We start from the raw sequence: 17,535 nt of genomic DNA, 5'->3' as shown, positions 1-17,535 counted from the left end.
TAGACAGCAATGAGGTCTCCCCTGAGCCTCCTCTTCTCCAGGCTAAACACCCTCAGCTCCCTCAGCCTCTCCTCACAGGGCTGTGCTCCAGACCCTTCACCAGCTTGGTTGCCCTTCTCTGGACACGTTCCAGCATCTCAACATCTTTCTTGAATTGAGGAGCCCAGAACTGGACACAGGACTCAAGGTGTGGTCTAACCAGAGCTGAGCACAGGGCAGAATGACTTCCCTGCTCCTGCTGGCCACGCTATTCCTGATGCAGGCCAGGATGCCATTGGCCTTCTTGGCCACCTGGGCACACTGCTGGCTCATGTTCAGTTGCTGTCTATCACTACCCCCAGGTCCCTCTCTGCCTGGCTGCTCTCCAGCCACTCTGTCCCCAGCCTGCAGCGTTAGCCTTGCTTCTGCCAGACCTGTCTAGGGCTGCACTGGGTGGTACAGTGTTGGAAAGCAGCACAGAGCCCATGTGCTGGTCAGAGCCAGGGGGAATTTCACCTGATGTTCTGGCACAACACTTGGCTGTGATTGCCACCTGTGGTGGCCATGTCTCACCGCAGCATCACAGAGCAGGTTTCCCATGTTACACTCCTGGAATCGGCAGGCTTGGCTTGTACCATTCAGGTAAACACTGGTTTTGCCAATCTCCTCAGAATAATTTCCCAGGTTTTTTCTCCATTCTTCCACTTCTTCTTTAATGTGCTCATCTATAAAGCAGTATGAAAGTGTAAAATCAGCACCACGCAATCTGGTATTAACGACACTTCAGTGAATACAAAGCTCTGGGGAAAAAAATAAAACCTCCTGCTCTTCATGGCTCTAAAATGTTACACTCTGCCTAAAGGCTCTTTGAGCAGCATGTCATCTACACTCACTTCAAACAAAGCCTGTAAAAGGAGAAGGCAGGGCAAATAAATCAAGTGAACAAGCCATGCCTGTGCCACAGCAAGGTTATCTCCTCTGTAACAAAAACACTTCTTTTGCCCAGTCCTGTTTTACCCTCTAGCTGATGGGGTTTCTAGTACCTCCCTTGACAGGTGATGGAGCCTATTGTGGCAGTTTTAGGCTGATGCCCTGGAAATTTTCCACAGATCTTGAGTAGAAAGTGGTAGAATGTAAATAAATTACCATTGGATGCAAAGGGAAAATAATGATAAGGTCTAAATAATCCCATGGGTCTGACAAATCACACACAGTTAGTTGTATAAATTGTTTTTCTCTTGTCTCAGCTCTTCACTCTAGCAGATACTAGCTGGTAGCTTTTGCTTGACTTTTGCTGACCTTGGCTGCATTCCTGTTGTGGCTAAGTACTAACAGCTACTCTCTGCTTTTCTCCTCTTTATTTTCCTTTATCTGGGAAGCAGAGAGGGGGAAGCTCTTGGTAACCCCCTGGTTTTGTCCAGGGGGCATTCTTGTGTTGTTTATGAATTGTAAATGCATGCAAATATTGTATATTTTGTACATATTCATTGCACTCCCTATTCCTAGATTGTAGTTTTGCTTGTAAATACATGTGGTGGGTTGAAAATTTCCCCCCCCCAACATTAATTTTGCCAGACCAGCTCAGGTGGAAGCAAATGGAAGTTGTATTTAAAAGCAAAACTACAATCTACAATGGAATGCAATGGATATGTGCAAAATATACAATATTTACAATATTTACAGATATTTACAATTAATAAACAGCACAAGGACCCCCCTGCCCATAAAACCAGGGGAAGCTGCAACAGCTTCTCCCTTCCCTGCCTCCTCCTTACCCCCCTGTACAAAAGGGGCAGGAGACAAAGGCAGAGATCTTAGATTTAGCCAAAGCAATGCAGCCAAGGTCAAGCAGAAGCAAGTTAGTTTCTCCCAGAGCAAAGAAGCAAGAAGAGAGAGAGAGAGAGATTGTTTTGGGAACCAACTCTTATGGTAGATATCTCTCCAATGGGATTGTTTAGAATTATCATTATTTTCCTTTTACACACCCAGTAGAGATTTATGTACATTTTTACTACTTTCTGTTCAAGATATGTGGAAAATTTTAAAGGCATAGCCTAAAACTACCACAATACAGCTTAATTTGCTTCCATCAAGTGAGCTGGTCTGGCAATTTTATTTTGGGGGTATTTTCTCCAAATTAGTTGGGGGTTAGTTTCCACCCACCACATCTATAGATGAATTTAACACACAAGTGAGCTTGGTCTCTATTTGACATCACTTTCTAGCTCTAGCATCTTCTCCTTTAGCTTAGTGTTGAAAGGAATATTGGCTCAAATATCAATGTTGAGGCATCTTTATACAAATTAATTCTCTATGCACATCTGTCTGCCAGGTGCAAATCTAATTCATTCAGAAAAAAAAAAAGAGACAGATACAGAGAGAATTGCATGTACAGACAGTTAGTGTCACAACTGCTTTATTCCAGCTCCCAGGTTTAAGCAGTTTGCCACCTAACTGTCAGTAACAGCATCCATAAAACAGGAACAAAGAGCTCCTGCTTGTCTTGGTTTAGAACCAGACAGATGCTCTTTTACCTCTTCCAAAAGGGGCAAAAGAAAAATGCTCACACAAAAGGATTGGATAGGAGTGGAGAGTTTAAATGAAAATGCCATTCACAGCTACATGCAACAGCACAAAGCATATAAAATATACCAAAAGCCAGAGCCTGGGCTTAACACAGAAGCTCATTAAGCCAAAGCTTCACACAAACCAGGCTTTAAACACAAACCTAACTGGCAGCATTGCCAAGGCTTAAACCAGGCCTCCCCCACAAGAGATAACAGCCTGTGCATTCTTAGTGGGAGGAGAGAAAGAGGGGAAAAAAAGGGAAGAAAACTAAACTGCAGCCAGTTTTATAGGGATGCAGGACTTACAGGAATGAAATATAAAAGATTACACTTTTCTGGTCCACCTCCTGGGACCTCTCTAGCCTCTGGAGGTTTGTAACTTTGTGCTTCTTAAAGGCACCTAACCTCTCCACCAGCACACCTAGGTATCTCAATTTTTGCTTTTACTGGCAGAGAAAGTGTCTTTACAGCATCTCATTCCATTCCTGGATCACTGAGAATAACACAGTAAATAAGAATATCTAAGAATATAATCTTTAAATAATGTTACAAATACTCTAGTAGAACCTAGAAGGTCTGAAGCTCAGAGCTTCATACAGCAAACACTGGATAAGAAACAGAAAGACTTGAGAACCACCCCAGGCGATTACAGAGCTGACAAAAAGCAGGTAACAGAGCTTGGACAGTTGTGAACCAAAAGCAACAGAGGGACTTTCCTCCTCCCAGTTCTTCAAATGCTTCTGAGCTGAAACACTGAACTCAGCACTGACAACAAGAAGCCAGGGGGTCTGAATATGATATTTGAGCAACCTGGACTAGTGGAAGATGTCCCTGCCCATGGCAGGGGGGGTTGGAACTAGCTGACCTTTAAGGCCCCTTCCAACCAAACCCATTCTATGATATTTGTACATTGCCTGAGTAGTCCTACTGGTTGTTGTGTTTTGGTTTGGTTTGTTTGTTTTTTGTTTGGTTTTTTTTTTCTGGGTTTTTGGTTGGTTGGTTGGTTGGTTGGTTGGTTGGTTTGGGATTCTTTGTTTTTTGGTTGTTTTTTTTTTTTTATATTTCCATTTTCCTATATTGCCCTAAAGTCTATTCTGAAGAACTCAGTGCCTGGCAAAAGTGTGAATTAGTCTTCATAGTCTTTTAAATCACAGAATCACAGAAAGAGTCAGGTTGGGAAAGACCCTCAGGATGACCAAGTCAAACCCAGAACCCTGCTCTACAAGGTTCAGCCCTAAACCATATGCTTAAGCACCACATCCAAACCACCTTTAAACACATCCAGGCCTGGGGACTCAACCACCTCCCTGGGCAGCACATTCCAGTGCCTGAAATCATCGTGTCATGGTCTCTGCTGAATGGCAAGGTAATACATCACCCAAGTCCCACAAAAGGCCTCTCAGTGACTTTAAACAGACAAAAACATGCACTGAGTTTGTGCACATTCAAAAAAAGCAGTGTTCAGAGAGAGAGGCAAACGGGTGCAGCTGTAACACATCCTGAACCCTACACCAAAGAGAACTTCAAGCTCTGATTCCTTCAAGCTGGATTCCTCTGTGACACTGTTCCATGCATTTCACATAGTAACACTTGAACTGTAGTAGAGTGCTGCAGGCAAATCCAAGTGACTACTCCACATACCTTCAGGAACACTGCTGTCCAGCAGAATGGGGTTTCCAACTGCTTCAACTACATTTCCTTTCTTGTCAAATGTGACATTTAAGTAGCCAAGATACTTTCCATAAGCATAAGCTTGTACAACTGGCACCTTCTTCCCATCGTCCGAGTCAACCATGAATGGATACGGGCCAGCTGGCTGCTCAGTGGAGGGTGGGGTGCCTGCATGAAACAAGAATGTGAAGCAGGTCTTCAGCTCATGTGGCCTTCAGGGAATTACTGGAATGACATTGCAAATGTTTCTCAGCCTTAAGAACCCAGACAGGATATTCAGCAGGAGCAGCAATGCATGTATTGGCCAGCAAGCATACATGCCTACGAGAAGGATGGAGACTGTTTGCAAAGTGGTAGGGTGAGAGGCTTCAAAGTAGAGAAGAGCAGGTTTAGATTGGATGTTAGGAACAGGTGCTTTGCCACAAGGGTAGTGGAACATTGGAACAGGTTGCCCAGGGAGGTGATTTGGGCCCCATCCCTGGAGATAGCCAAAGTGAGGCTCGACAGGGCTCTGGGCAACCTGATCTAGTTGAGGATGCCCCTGCTGACTGCAGGGGGGGTTGGACTGGATGACCTTTGGAGGTCCCTTCCAACCCAGACCATCCTGTGATTCTATGATCCGATCTAACACAGAATGTTAGGGGAAGGGACCTCAAAAGATCATCCAGGCCAATGTCATTTCATAAGAGACAATGTTGTTTTCAGGACATCAGCTCTGATAACTGCCACAGTGTTTCTTTAAGTTGGGCCAGCACCCTCCTCCATGAGATCATGTCACATTAACAACAAAGGAGCTTCTCATCCCAATGATTCCAATCTAAACCTCTCAGCAGTGAGCACGTGCTAGCCTCTGGCTGAAGAGTTTATTGTTAAGCCTTCACACTACATTATTCTGCATCAGATAAAAAATCAGAGTGTCAGTAAAACATACACAGGATTTCATAGTATGAAAAAGCCTAAGTTATTTTAATGGATAATACAGAGTCAGAATACCTAGAAGCAGCTCTGTGAATCTGTGCTTACATTTGTGCATTTTAATTTATTTTTTTTTACTACACCAGACTTAGCCTTGTGTACATTCTATGATTCCATGGCATTGGTACCAGTTTGCCTATTTCATTGAATGTGTTTTCATTTCAGCAGGAAGCTTTTTTCTCCTTTTCCTGCTTGCCCTTCTCTGCTGGGTAGGAGTGATCAGTCAACAGAGGCACTAGTGCTAGAGCATAGCCCCAGATGTGGGATAAATCATAGAATCATTTGGGTTGGAAAAGACCTTCAAGATCATTGAGTCCAACCATTAACCCTGTTCTACCAAGTGCACCACTAAGCCATATCCCCAAGCACCACATCTACACAGATTTTCAACCCAACAATGTGCTTGGAACACCAATGTGCTCTTGTGGCCAAGAGAGTCAATGGGATCCTGGGATACACCAAGAAAGGTGTGTCCAGCAGGGCTAGGGAAGTTCTGCTCTGCTCTGCCCTGCTGAGACCACACCTGGAATACTGTGTCCAGTTTGGGGCTCCCCAGTTCAAGAGAGACAGAGACCTGCTGGAGAGAATCCAACAGAGAGCCATGAGGATGCTTAGAGGACTTGAGCATCTCCCCTGTGAAGAGAGACTGAGAGCCCTGGGGCTGTTTAGTCTGGAGAAGAGAAGGCTGAGAGGGGATCTGATCAATGTCTCTCAATATCTGAGGGGTGGGTGTCAAGTGGAGGGGGCCAGGCTCTTTTTGGTCGTTCACAGTGATAAGACAAGGAACAATGGGTTCAAACTAGAACATAGAAGATTTCAGCTCAACATGAGGAGAAACTTCTTTCCAGTGAGGGTGACAGAGCCCTGGAACAGGCTGCCCAGGGGGGTTGTGGAGTCTCCTTCTCTGGAGACTTTCCAAATCCACCTGGATGCCTTCCTGTGCAGACTATCCTAGGTGATCCTGCTCTGGCAGGGGGGGTGGACCTGATGATCTCTTGAGGTCCCTTCCAGCCTCTGGTGTACTGTGATATTGTAATACATCCAGGGATAGTGACTCACCCACTGAAGTCTCCCCTCAGCCTCCCCTTCTCCAGGCTCCAGGAATCCCAGTTCCCTCAGCCACTTCTCATAAGATCTATTCTCTAGACCCTTCACCAGCTTCATTTTCTGTTCTGGACACACCCCAGCAGCTCAATGTCCTTCTTGTGGTGATGGCCCCAAAACTGAATGCAGCATTCAAGGTGCAGCCTCACCAGTTCCAAGTACAGGTACATGATCACTTCCCTACTCCTGCTGGCCACACTGCTGGTGATGCAGGCCAGGATGCTGCTAGCCTCCTTGGCCACCTGGGCACACTGCTGGATCATGTTCAGCCAGCCGTCAACCAGCACCCTCAAGCCCTTTGCTGCTGCACAGCTTTCCAGCCACTCTGCCCCAGGTGCAAGACCCAGCACTTGGATTTGTTAAACTGGCCCCAGTTGAGCCCTGGAGAACACCAGTTATAAAGCTGTACTCAGCTCAGCAAAAGTGCAGCAGCCACAATATCCAGGAAGAGAGTCCTCAAAAGCAGGAAGAAGAGCAGGAAGAGGAGCAGGATGAGGAAAAGCCCAAGAAGGAGGCTCTAACAGAGGACTACCCTCTCCTCAGCAAAGTTCCTCCTTTGTACTGTGTGATGCTCATGCTACAGGATACACCTTGTGAGCCAACTTCAGTCAGCTGTCCTGGCTGGGTCACAACTGATAATGGGCTGCAGCCCACAGCTGGCCTGGGATTTTGTCCCAGCAAAACCAGGACATCCTCCAAAATTTCAGACAGGCTGCAAACCCCCTGTGGAAACAAACTTCATTAGCATTGTAGTTATGTGGTCATGGATTTAAACCTCTTATTTGGAGGGTGAATAGATGTACGACTTGGTAACAGATTAAAGCAAGGCATCTGCAGAGAAAAGAGATCTCAACTCAATCAGGCTGCTGCAGGATTTAGAAACCACACAGGTGAGGAAAGCAGCAAGAAAAATGACACAGCACAGCTCTTGTCTCCAGGGTACCACCTTCTCCTTGTCTCCTTGACAATACTGAGTAGTAACACTCCCCCGTTACTCCTCTCAGTATTTCTCCCCTACTGTAGGCAAAGACCAGGATCAGGCAGCTCTGAAAGGCTTCATGTGCTGCACAGCAGAGCCCCTTGCAGAGGCCCCCTGCAAAAGCCTGCTGCTCACTCCTGCCTCAATGCCAGCAGCATTTCCTATTCATGTACTGGTGAGAGCTGGGGTGCTGGTGGGGTGGGGGGAGTGGGCTCAGAGGACGTGGATCCGGAGGAAAGCAGACTCCTCACTTCCACTGCTCTCAGAACAACTTGTTTCCTTCCCTTTACAGTTGTTTATGTAACATGAAATCCTGGGATAAGCAGCATGACAAACGTTCCTCCTAGAACTCCAACGTGATTTATATTTATCTCTAAGCCCTCTGCTTCTCCAGGGGGGTGGCTGTAGCAAACTACAAGCTGAAGCAAATTTACCAGAGAACCAGTTTCTCCTACTATCAGCCTGGCTCACAGTTAGTTTCTTGATGGTGCCTCTTCAGTACTTGGCATTTATTTTGAGAAGACTTCAAGAAATCCTGTAGCTACTGAGAAGCCTGCAGGATTTATGTGAGCAAAAGTGTCTTTGGGTGCTTTGGAACTGACTCAGTTATGGTCTCTTGCCCTTGTGCAGTCCTTCAATTACAGAGCATTAGGAAGAGAAAGTTGTGCTTTCCAGTCATCCTTTTGGTTTACATCAGCTGCAGGTGGTTAAGGGCTTGTCCAGAGCCTCATTCATTTCTTGCTTTCTGAAGAAACATTTTCTGATCCTGATACTCTCTTGCAGGATTAATTATCACTGTGACACAGAGAAGCTTGGGTTGGATGAGACTATAAAGATCATATAGTTCAAACAACCTCCCTGATAGGGGCAGGGATGCCTCCTACTAGACCAGGGTGCTCAAGGCCCCATACAACCTGGCTCTGAACACTTCCAGGGTAGCAGCCTCCATGTTGTCTCTGGGCAACCTGTTCCAGTGTCTCAGGACCCTCATGGTGAAGAATTTCTTCCTAATGTCTAACCTAAATTGAGCTTCTTCCAGTTTGAAGCCATTGCCTCTCATCGTGTCACTACAGGCCTTTGTAAAAAGTAATTCTCCAGCTGTCCTGTAGGTCCCCTTCAAATACTGGAAGGCTGCTATAAGGTCTCCCTGGAGCCTTCTCTAGTCCAGGCTGAACAACCCAAACTCTGATCATCTTCATGGCCCTCCTCTGGACCCACTGCAACAGTTCCAAATGCTTCTGGTGTGGGGGCCCAGAGCTGGACACAGTGCTCCAGGTGGGGTCTCACAAGAGTGGAGTACAGGAGGAGAATCACCTTCCTTGACCAGCTGGCCATGCTTCTTTTGGTGCAGCCCAGGACATGATTAACACTATGGGCTTCAAGCACACCTTGCCAGCTCATGCTGTTTCTCATCAACCAGCCCCCCCAAGTCCTTCTCCTCAGGACTGCTCTCTAGTCATACTCTGCCCAGCCCATATCTGTGTTCAGGATTGCTCCAACCCAGGTGCAGGAACTTGGCTTTGTTGAACTTCATGAGACTGTCATTGCCACATCTCTCAACCCTGTCAAAGTCCCTCTGGATGGCATCCCCTCCCTCCAGCATGTCAACTGCACCACACAGGTTGGTGCCATCAGCAAACCTGCTGAGGGGGCACTCGACCCCACTGTCCATGTTAAACAGCACCAAACCCTGAGGAACACCACTCATCACTTGTCTCCACTTCAAGCCATTGCTCTTGCAGTGAAACCATCCAAGTATTTATCCACTGAGTGGTCCACCCACAGTCTGCTCTGACAGCAGGGATGACAACAGATGTGCACATGAAATCCTGCAGATCTAGACAGGGCATGATCTCTGATACCTTAACCCACCTCATGGTTCCAGATTGTGCCAGTGGCACCTCTTTGGACCACACTCAACAAGGCATTTTGTCTCCTATGGCTACCACTTCAAGGTACAAACTCTCCACTCTCTTTGCATGTGCAAAACAATCTGGATTTTGCTGTGTAAACTCACAAGGAATGCACACTTTGAACACTTAATTTAATATTGCTGCTGATAAATCCTGTCAGTGGGCAGCAGGCTGCACAGAGACCAAAAAACCAAAGTCTTTGTGGGATGTGCAGGTGAGCAGCGGAATGCCCTGCACCAGCTGCAGTGAAGGCAAAAAGGCACAGGGGGAGATGGGGCAGGTTCACAGAAGAGAAGTTCCAGTGGGAACTAGTAAACACCACGACACTACCAGCTTGGGAAGTCCCTGAGCTGCAAGCTGGTGGGAGACAGGGACAGATCTGAGTACTGCATCTCCATCCACAGGCTTGTCCATCCTCCCTTGGTCACTCTTGGAGACAAGACATTGGGAAGGTCAGTCCTCTTGTCTGTTTCCAGTTTGGCCACTTCTCTGCTGCACCCCTGTGCTAAGTGTTTGCAGCCTCTGACTCCCAGGTGTGCCAATTCTATGTGTCATTAATCATTCCCTGAGGCCAGCTTCAAGAGATATTCTGAGCAGTGCAAAAGTATAACTGCAGCATGCACTTATTCCTCTTTCACAACAGGGACAAGTAAAAAATGAGAGGCCAGATGAGACAAAGAAAAACATGAGAATGTGAGAGGTGAGGAAGAAACAGATGATACAAAACCTTTCAGTGGCTAAGTTCCTAGGGTACAATGTACCTCCTGTGACTGGGGCACAAGGGAAATTTTTCTGACAACTACAGAGAGAGTTCCTCTTATACTCTCAAGCAGTTGGTGAAGTTTCTGGCAGGTTTAACGAGCTACCTTTGATTTTATTTATTTTTTTTTTTAAACCACACCACCTTTCTTCTACTTGTGTCATTACACACTAGCACAAGGAAGGCAGCAGCACTGGAGGAGCTGCTGGTGGCAGGTTCTCCATAAAGCAGAACTCCTGCTGAAGAAATCAGATCAACACCTCTGGAATGATGTCTGTCTCTAGGGGAAAGAAGAATAAAGTGACAGATTAAAAGGACTGGAAAAGACAGAGGAAACGTGAGAAAAGATTTTAGTGGCAGGGATATTAGAGACCTATGAATACAGAATCAGATTCTATGGAAAATCATAGAATTGTGAGGGTTGGAAGGGACCTCAAGGATCATCTAGTTCCAAGCCCCCTGCCATGGGCAGGGACACCTCCCACTAGATCAGGTTGCTCAGAGCCACATCCAGCCTGGCCTTAACCACCTCCAGGGATGAGGCTTCCACCACCTCCCTGGGCAACCTGTTCCAGTGTCTCACCACCCTCGTGGTATAAAACTTCTTCCTAACATCCAATCTGAATCTACCCACTTCTAGTTTTGCTCCATTCCCCCTAGTCCTGTCACTACCTGACATCCTAAAAAGTTCCTCCCCAGCTTTCTTGTAGCCCCCTTCAGATACTGGAAGGCCACAAGAAGGTCTCCTCAGAGCCTTCTCTTCTCCAGACTGAACAGCCCCAACTCTCTCAGTCTGTCCTCATAGGAGAGGTGCTCCAGCCCTCTGATCATCCTGGTGACCCTTCTCTGGACACCTTCCAGCACGTCCAGATCCTTCTTGTCATAGGGGCTCCAGAACTGGATGCAGTACTCCAGGTGGGGTCTCACCAGAGCTGAGCAGAGGGGGAGAATCACCTCCCTCGACCTGTTTGCTATGCTCCTCTTGATGCAGCCCAGGTTATGATTGGCTTTCTGAGCTGCAAAATCAACCCTGGAACCACCTGGTTTGAAGCCTTATATGTTAAGTCATATCCAAGTTTAAGTGTAGACATCTTTTTTATTCCTTTATATGTGTGAACTTGAAAGAGGTACAATATGTTTGGCAGTAATTTATGAGTGTTGCTGCCTTTGTTCCTCTGTCACACTTTGAATATATCACCATGAACATCCACAGCATTAGGGAGTATTTCAGTGAGTCAGGGCACTTCTTGCTCACAGGCTGTTTTAAATCCTGCCATGGCAGTTACAGATAGGTTCCAGCTATGAATCTGGCCCAGCAGAGCCAGTAGTATACCACATTTGTGAAAGTCCTCTGAGCCTGAAGTGGAAACAATCATTTCAGATTTGCTTTAGAAGCAACATCACAGGATCACAGGATGTCAGGGGTCAGAAGAGACCCAAAGAGATCATTGAGTCGAACCCCCCTGCCAGAGCAGGACCATAGAATCTAGCTCAGGTCACAGAGGAATGCATCCAGATGGGCCTTGAAAGTCTCCAGAGAAAGAGACTCCACAACCTCTCTGGGCAGCCTGTTCCAGTGCTCTGTGACCCTCACAGTGAAGAAGTTCCCCCTTGTGTTGAGGTGGAACCTCCTGTGCTGCAGCTTACATCCACTGCTCCTTGTCCTATCACAGGGTGCAAGTGAGCAGAGTCTGTCCCCTCCCTCCTGACACCCAGCCCTCAGATATTTATAAACATTTATTAAATCCCCTCTCAGTCTTCTATTTTCCAGACTAAAAACCCTAGGTCCCTCAGCTTCTCCTCATCAGGCAGTGCTTCAGTCCCCTAATCATCCTCATAGCCCTCCACTGGACCCTCCCCAGCAGATCCCTGTCCCCCCTAAACTGGGGAGCCCAAAACTGAACACAGTACCCAAGATGAGGTCTCACCAGGGCAGAGGAGAGGGGGAGGAGAACCTCCCTGGATCTGCTGGACACACTCCTCTTAATGCACCCCAGGATCCCCTTGGCCTTCTTGGCCACAAGGGCACATTGCTGTCCCGTGGATAACTTCTTATCCACCAGGACTCCCAGGTCCCTCTCCACAGGGCTGCTCTCCAGCAGATCACCTCCCAACCTGTACTGGTGCAGTCTGTTATTCCTCCTCAGATGCAGAACTCTGCACTTGTCCTTGTTGAACCTCACTGAGTTCCTCTGTGCCCAGAAACGTTTCAGTAAGAAGTAAAATACCTGTATAAAGAAATGTGTTTGTATGTCCTCCAATTACAACATCCACTCCTTTCACCTTCTGGGCAATATTCTTGTCCACACTGAAACCAGAGTGTCCGAGTGCAATTATTTTGTTCACTCCCATAGCAGTAAGTTTATTCACTTGTACTTGCAGTGCTTCAATTTCATCTTCAAAGACTACATCATCCCCTGAAAAACAAACAAACAAGCAAAAACAAACATTAATGCATTTCCAGGTTAACTTAATTACTATTTTTTTAAAGAAGCGGTTGATATTGGGTACTATTTTGTATAGCTAATTGAATTTTGAATTACTTAGTTATTAATTTTTTTAAAGAAGTAGTTGATGTTGGGTACTATTTTGTATAACTAATGGAATTTTGACTTAATTACTATTTTTTTAAAGAAGTAGTTGACATTGGGTACTATTTTGTATAGCTAATTGAATTTTGAATTAATTACTATTTTTTAAAGGAGTAGTTGATATGGGGTACTACATTGTATAGCTAATTGAATTTTGAATTAATTACTATTTTTTAAAGAAGTAGTTGATATTGGGTACTATTTTGTATAATTAATTGAATTTTGAATTAATTACTGTTTTTTTTAAAGAAGTAGTTGATATTGTGTACTATTTTGTATAACTAATTGAATTTTGAATTAATTACTAATATTTTTTAAAGAAGTAGTTGATATTGGGCACTATTTTGTATAACTAATTGAATTTTGAATTACTTAGTTATTATTTTTTTAAAGAAGTAGTTGATATTGGGTACTATTTTGTATAACTAATTGAATTTTGAATTACTTAATTACCACTATTTTTTTTAAAGAAGGAGTTGATATTGGGTACTATTTTATACAACTAATTGAATTTTGAATGCCAGTAGCTTTCAGATGGCCTCAGCTGGTTCAAGCTCCTGATCTGAGCTGCTGTTCTCCAATGTCTCAGGAGCACCTGGGTGCTTAGACCAATACAACATTCCTGTGCTGAGCTGTATGTACTTGCCCATATTAAACAAGTTGTAACTTCATTAAAAAAATCCAATTATACCACTGGTGGTATCAAATAGGGGATGGCTTTTACTATTTAGCTAGAGAAAGGAAACTAAATATGTCACTGTCTGAGGATAAACATTTGCATTGTGCTTTAAAGCTTTTTTTTCCTTCCCAAAGTTTATTTCTTTGAGAACTTCCATCTTCTCCTGTTAATTCTCTCTCCTTTTACTCCACACTCATCTCATTCTTTTCCCCTGCCCCAAGGCTTTAAACAGCAGCTTCTTCCAAATCCTGCACTAAACTCTGAATTACTTCTTTTTTACACAAATTATCTCACTTAATGTGAACCACTCTCAGTAACACCAACACAGCACAGCCCACGACTGAGTGACCATCCTGAAAGGAGAACATAAAGAACAGAAAGCCTGGAAAGCAGAAACCTTTCCCAGACCGCAATGTTGAGAAATTCACAATCTTTCTGCAAGGTTTCTGTGCCTCCTGAAATGATCCTAATAAGGCAAGGAAGAGTTACAAGAGCACTACACAAACATACTCTTTTATCCTGGTCATGGCTTTTGGGTTGTGCACAAAGAGGCTAATTTCTTTCACAAAGTGTTAAGAATAAAGAGTCAACAAACTGTAATCAGAAACTTTCCAGTGAAGACTACCAAGCAACATTTCCATTCTACCAATTGCTCCCCTCCCTAACTCCAGAATTCTTTTAATCAAATGATTTTGAAATGTGCCTTTAAAGTCAAGAGAATTTACATGACTTCATAACAAAGGGAGGAGTGAAACGAATTCACAATCCGGTGCAAAATGTCTCAGGAAATGAGGAGGAAGCTGCTACAATGGAAGAGATAAAAGAGGGTTACATAAATTGGTTTGCCACCACACCCACTGAATAGTTCTGTTACTGCCAGAGGGAATCCTTGTACTGCACACTGCAGAGTGAATTATGCAGTGCATCTCCACATTTTCCTCCCGTGGACATCTTCTTAGAATCAAACAGTTACAAGTTAGCTGAGATTGGAAGGGACCGACATTCAGGAGCCATCAAGACCAAAACCAGCTCGGAGCAGGAACTCAAAGCCACATGAGGATGCTCAGTCTTGCCTGAGCATGCCAAAGCCCACGAGCTCTCTGGGCAACATATTTCATGGCTTAACCGCTCTTACCATGACAAACTTTTCCTTACATCCCACCATAATTTCCTGTGGTACCACTTGAGGCCATTGTTTCTTGTCCTTTCTCTGTGTCCCTCTGGGAAGAGTCTATCCCTGTCTTCTTTACAAACCCCCTTAAGGGAGTGGAAGACTGCCCTTAGTTACCCTTTAGCCCTCCTTCTCCAGGCCAAAGGAAGCCATCAACTTCAGCTCTCTTTGTGCCTTCTTGTGCTTGACAGAAGCTGGGCCTGGTGAAGAGTTACTGGCAAAAGGGAAAGTCTGAGAAATGGTCCTTGAGCATAGGCCCTTCACATGCTGATCTCACCACCCATGGACAGCTACAATGGCCATGCCCACCATGGTATCTGGACCAGTTCTGTAAAGACAGTGTGGCTTTCTAAATGGTGAGCAAGAGAGGACCTTAGAATCACAGAATCAGTCATGGTTGGAAGGGACCACAAGGATCATCCAGTTCCAACCCCCCTGCCATGGGCAGGGACACCTCACACTACATCAGGCTGCCCAGAGCCTCATCCAGCCTGGCCTTAAACACCTCCAGGGATGGGGCCTCAACCACCTCCCTGGACAACCCATTCCAGGCTCTCACCACTCTCATGGGGAAGAACTTCTTCCTCACCTCTAGTCTGAATCTCCCCACTTCCAGCTTTATTCCATTCCCCCTAGTCCTGTCACTACATGACAACCTAAAAAGTCCCTCCCCAGCTTTCTTGTAGCCCCCTTCAGATACTGGAAGGCCACAAGAAGGTCACCTCAGAGCCTTCTTTTCTCCAGACTGAACAGCCCCAACTCTCTCAGTCTGTCTTCATAGGAGAGGAGCTCCAGCCCTCTGATCATCCTCATGGCCCTTCTCTGGACACCTTCCAGCATGTCCAGATCCCTCTTGTAATAGGGACTCCAGAACTGGACACAGTACTCCAGGTGGGGTCTCACCAGAGTGCAGTAGAGGGGGAGAATCACCTCCCTTGACCTGCTGACCACACTTCTCTTGATGCAGCCCAGGCTCTGGTTGGCTTTCTGGGCTGCAAGTGCACATTGACAGCTCATGTTGAGCTTCTCATCCACCAGCACCCCGAAGTCCCTCTCCTCAGGGCTGCTCTCCAGCCAGTCACTGCCCAGCCTGGATTTGTGCTTCGGATTGCCTTGACCCAGATGCAGGACCCTGCACTTGGTCTTGCTGAACCTCATGAGGTTGGCTTGTGCCCACCTCTCCAGCCTGTCACGGTCTCTCTGGATGGATCCCTTCCCTTCAGCCTGTCTGCTGCACCACACAGCTTGGTGTCATCAGCAAACCTGCTGAGGGTGCACTCAATGCCTCTGTCCATGTCACAGATAAAGATGTTGAACAAGACTGGTCCCAGGACTGAGCCCTGAGGGAGTCTTCCTTCTGTGTTTTTAACTCCTGTGCTGTATGTTAAAACTATCAGCACGTGAATATCTGAGATCAGAACAGACTTCTTTATCTGACTTCTATTTTACAGTGATGTGTTTTTTGAATCCTTTCTTTTTTTCTTTTTTTCTTTTTTTTTTTTTCAAGGAGAAAAATAAGTATTTTGTGCAGGGAATAGAATTTCACCTGTGTTAATTCTGAAAAATGGACAGAGCCAATATTGCTCTTCACTAAGGATTAGTAAAAGAACTCAGCTCTTCTTCCTAGTAACTGTATTGGTGAGGTGAGGTCATCAAATTAATTTCCTTGCAAATAAATACACTAGAAGAGAATCCAGATAGTGTTGGAATGGCTCTCTGAAACACCAGCAGGCAGTCATCTGCAGGCTAACTTCTCCCCTGGCATGCAGTCAGGAGGGCCATGATAACCAAGCTCTCCTCATTAGCACCAGCTCTGTCACCCTGCTATGCCACTGTAGCCTCCACTGTGCCATACACGAATTAAAACCAAGAGGTTGTGGAGTCTCCCTCTCTGGAGATATTCAAGACCCACCTGGATGAGCTCCTGTGTGATCTGAGGCAGATGATCCTGCTCTGGCAGGGGGGTTGGACTGGATGATCTCTCAAGGTCCCTTCTAGCCCCTAACATTCTGTGATTCTGAAACTGACTTTCATGATGAGGGCACAATCCAGGCCTGGCCCACACCAGTGAGTCCATCTCTTTCCTGGGACTGCTACGGCAGGGCACAGGCAGCCGCCGGTGCTGGGTCTGGCAGCAGCAGTGTGAGCCCACCCACACCGTGACTGCCTTCTACCCACACCGTGACTGCCTCCTGCCCACACTGTGACTGCCTCCTGCCCACACTGTGACTGCCTTCTACCCACACCGTGACTGCCTTCTACCCACACCGTGACTGCCTCCTGCCCACACTGTGACTGCCTTCTACCCACACCGTGACTGCCTCCTGCCCACACTGTGACTGCCTTCTACCCACACTGTGACTGCCTTCTACCCACACCGTGACTGCCTCCTGCCCACACCGTGACTGCCTTCTACCCACACCGTGACTGCCTCCTGCCCACACTGTGACTGCCTTCTACCCACACCGTGACTGCCTTCTACCCACACCGTGACTGCCTCCTGCCCACACTGTGACTGCCTTCTACCCACACCGTGACTGCCTTCTACCCACACCGTGACTGCCTCCTGCCCACACTGTGACTGCCTTCTACCCACACCGTGACTGCCTTCTACCCACACTGTGACTGCCTCCTGCCCACACTGTGACTGCCTTCTACCCACACCGTGACTGCCTCCTGCCCACACTGTGACTGCCTTCTACCCACACTGTGACTGCCTTCTACCCACACCGTGACTGCCTCCTGCCCACACCGTGACTGCCTTCTACCCACACCGTGACTGCCTCCTGCCCACACTGTGACTGCCTTCTACCCACACTGTGACTGCCTTCTACCCACACCGTGACTGCCTCCTGCCCACACTGTGACTGCCTTCTACCCACACCGTGACTGCCTTCTACCCACACTGTGACTGCCTCCTGCCCACACTGTGACTGCCTTCCACCCACACCGTGACTGCCTCCTGCCCACACTGTGACTGCCTTCTACCCACACCGTGACTGCCTTCTACCCACACCGTGACTGCCTCCTGCCCACACTGTGACTGCCTTCTACCCACACCGTGACTGCCTTCTACCCACACTGTGACTGCCTCCTGCCCACACTGTGACTGCCTTCTACCCACACCGTGACTGCCTTCTACCCAC

At 46.6% G+C, this 17,535-nt stretch overlaps 1 protein-coding gene across 1 annotated transcript in view; it reads right to left on the bottom strand.

Annotated features, from left to right (window-relative positions):
* NT5E (5'-nucleotidase ecto) overlaps positions 1-17,535 on the bottom strand; it is a 41,859-nt gene that overhangs the window by 11,440 nt on the left and 12,884 nt on the right. The window contains exons 3-5 of the mRNA XM_054397671.1: positions 12,177-12,365; positions 4,188-4,385; positions 553-704 (exon numbers count right to left, since the gene is read on the bottom strand). Coding sequence (XP_054253646.1) covers positions 553-704; positions 4,188-4,385; positions 12,177-12,365 — 539 coding nt within the window. The remainder of the gene's footprint in view (positions 1-552; positions 705-4,187; positions 4,386-12,176; positions 12,366-17,535) is intronic.

The sequence above is a fragment of the Indicator indicator genome, chromosome 2 (assembly GCF_027791375.1).
Source record: "Indicator indicator isolate 239-I01 chromosome 2, UM_Iind_1.1, whole genome shotgun sequence".
In the NCBI taxonomy this organism is placed as follows: domain Eukaryota; kingdom Metazoa; phylum Chordata; class Aves; order Piciformes; family Indicatoridae; genus Indicator; species Indicator indicator.
The sequence above is the reverse complement of the archived record's forward strand: the minus strand, read 5'-3'. Positions and strand labels throughout refer to the sequence as shown.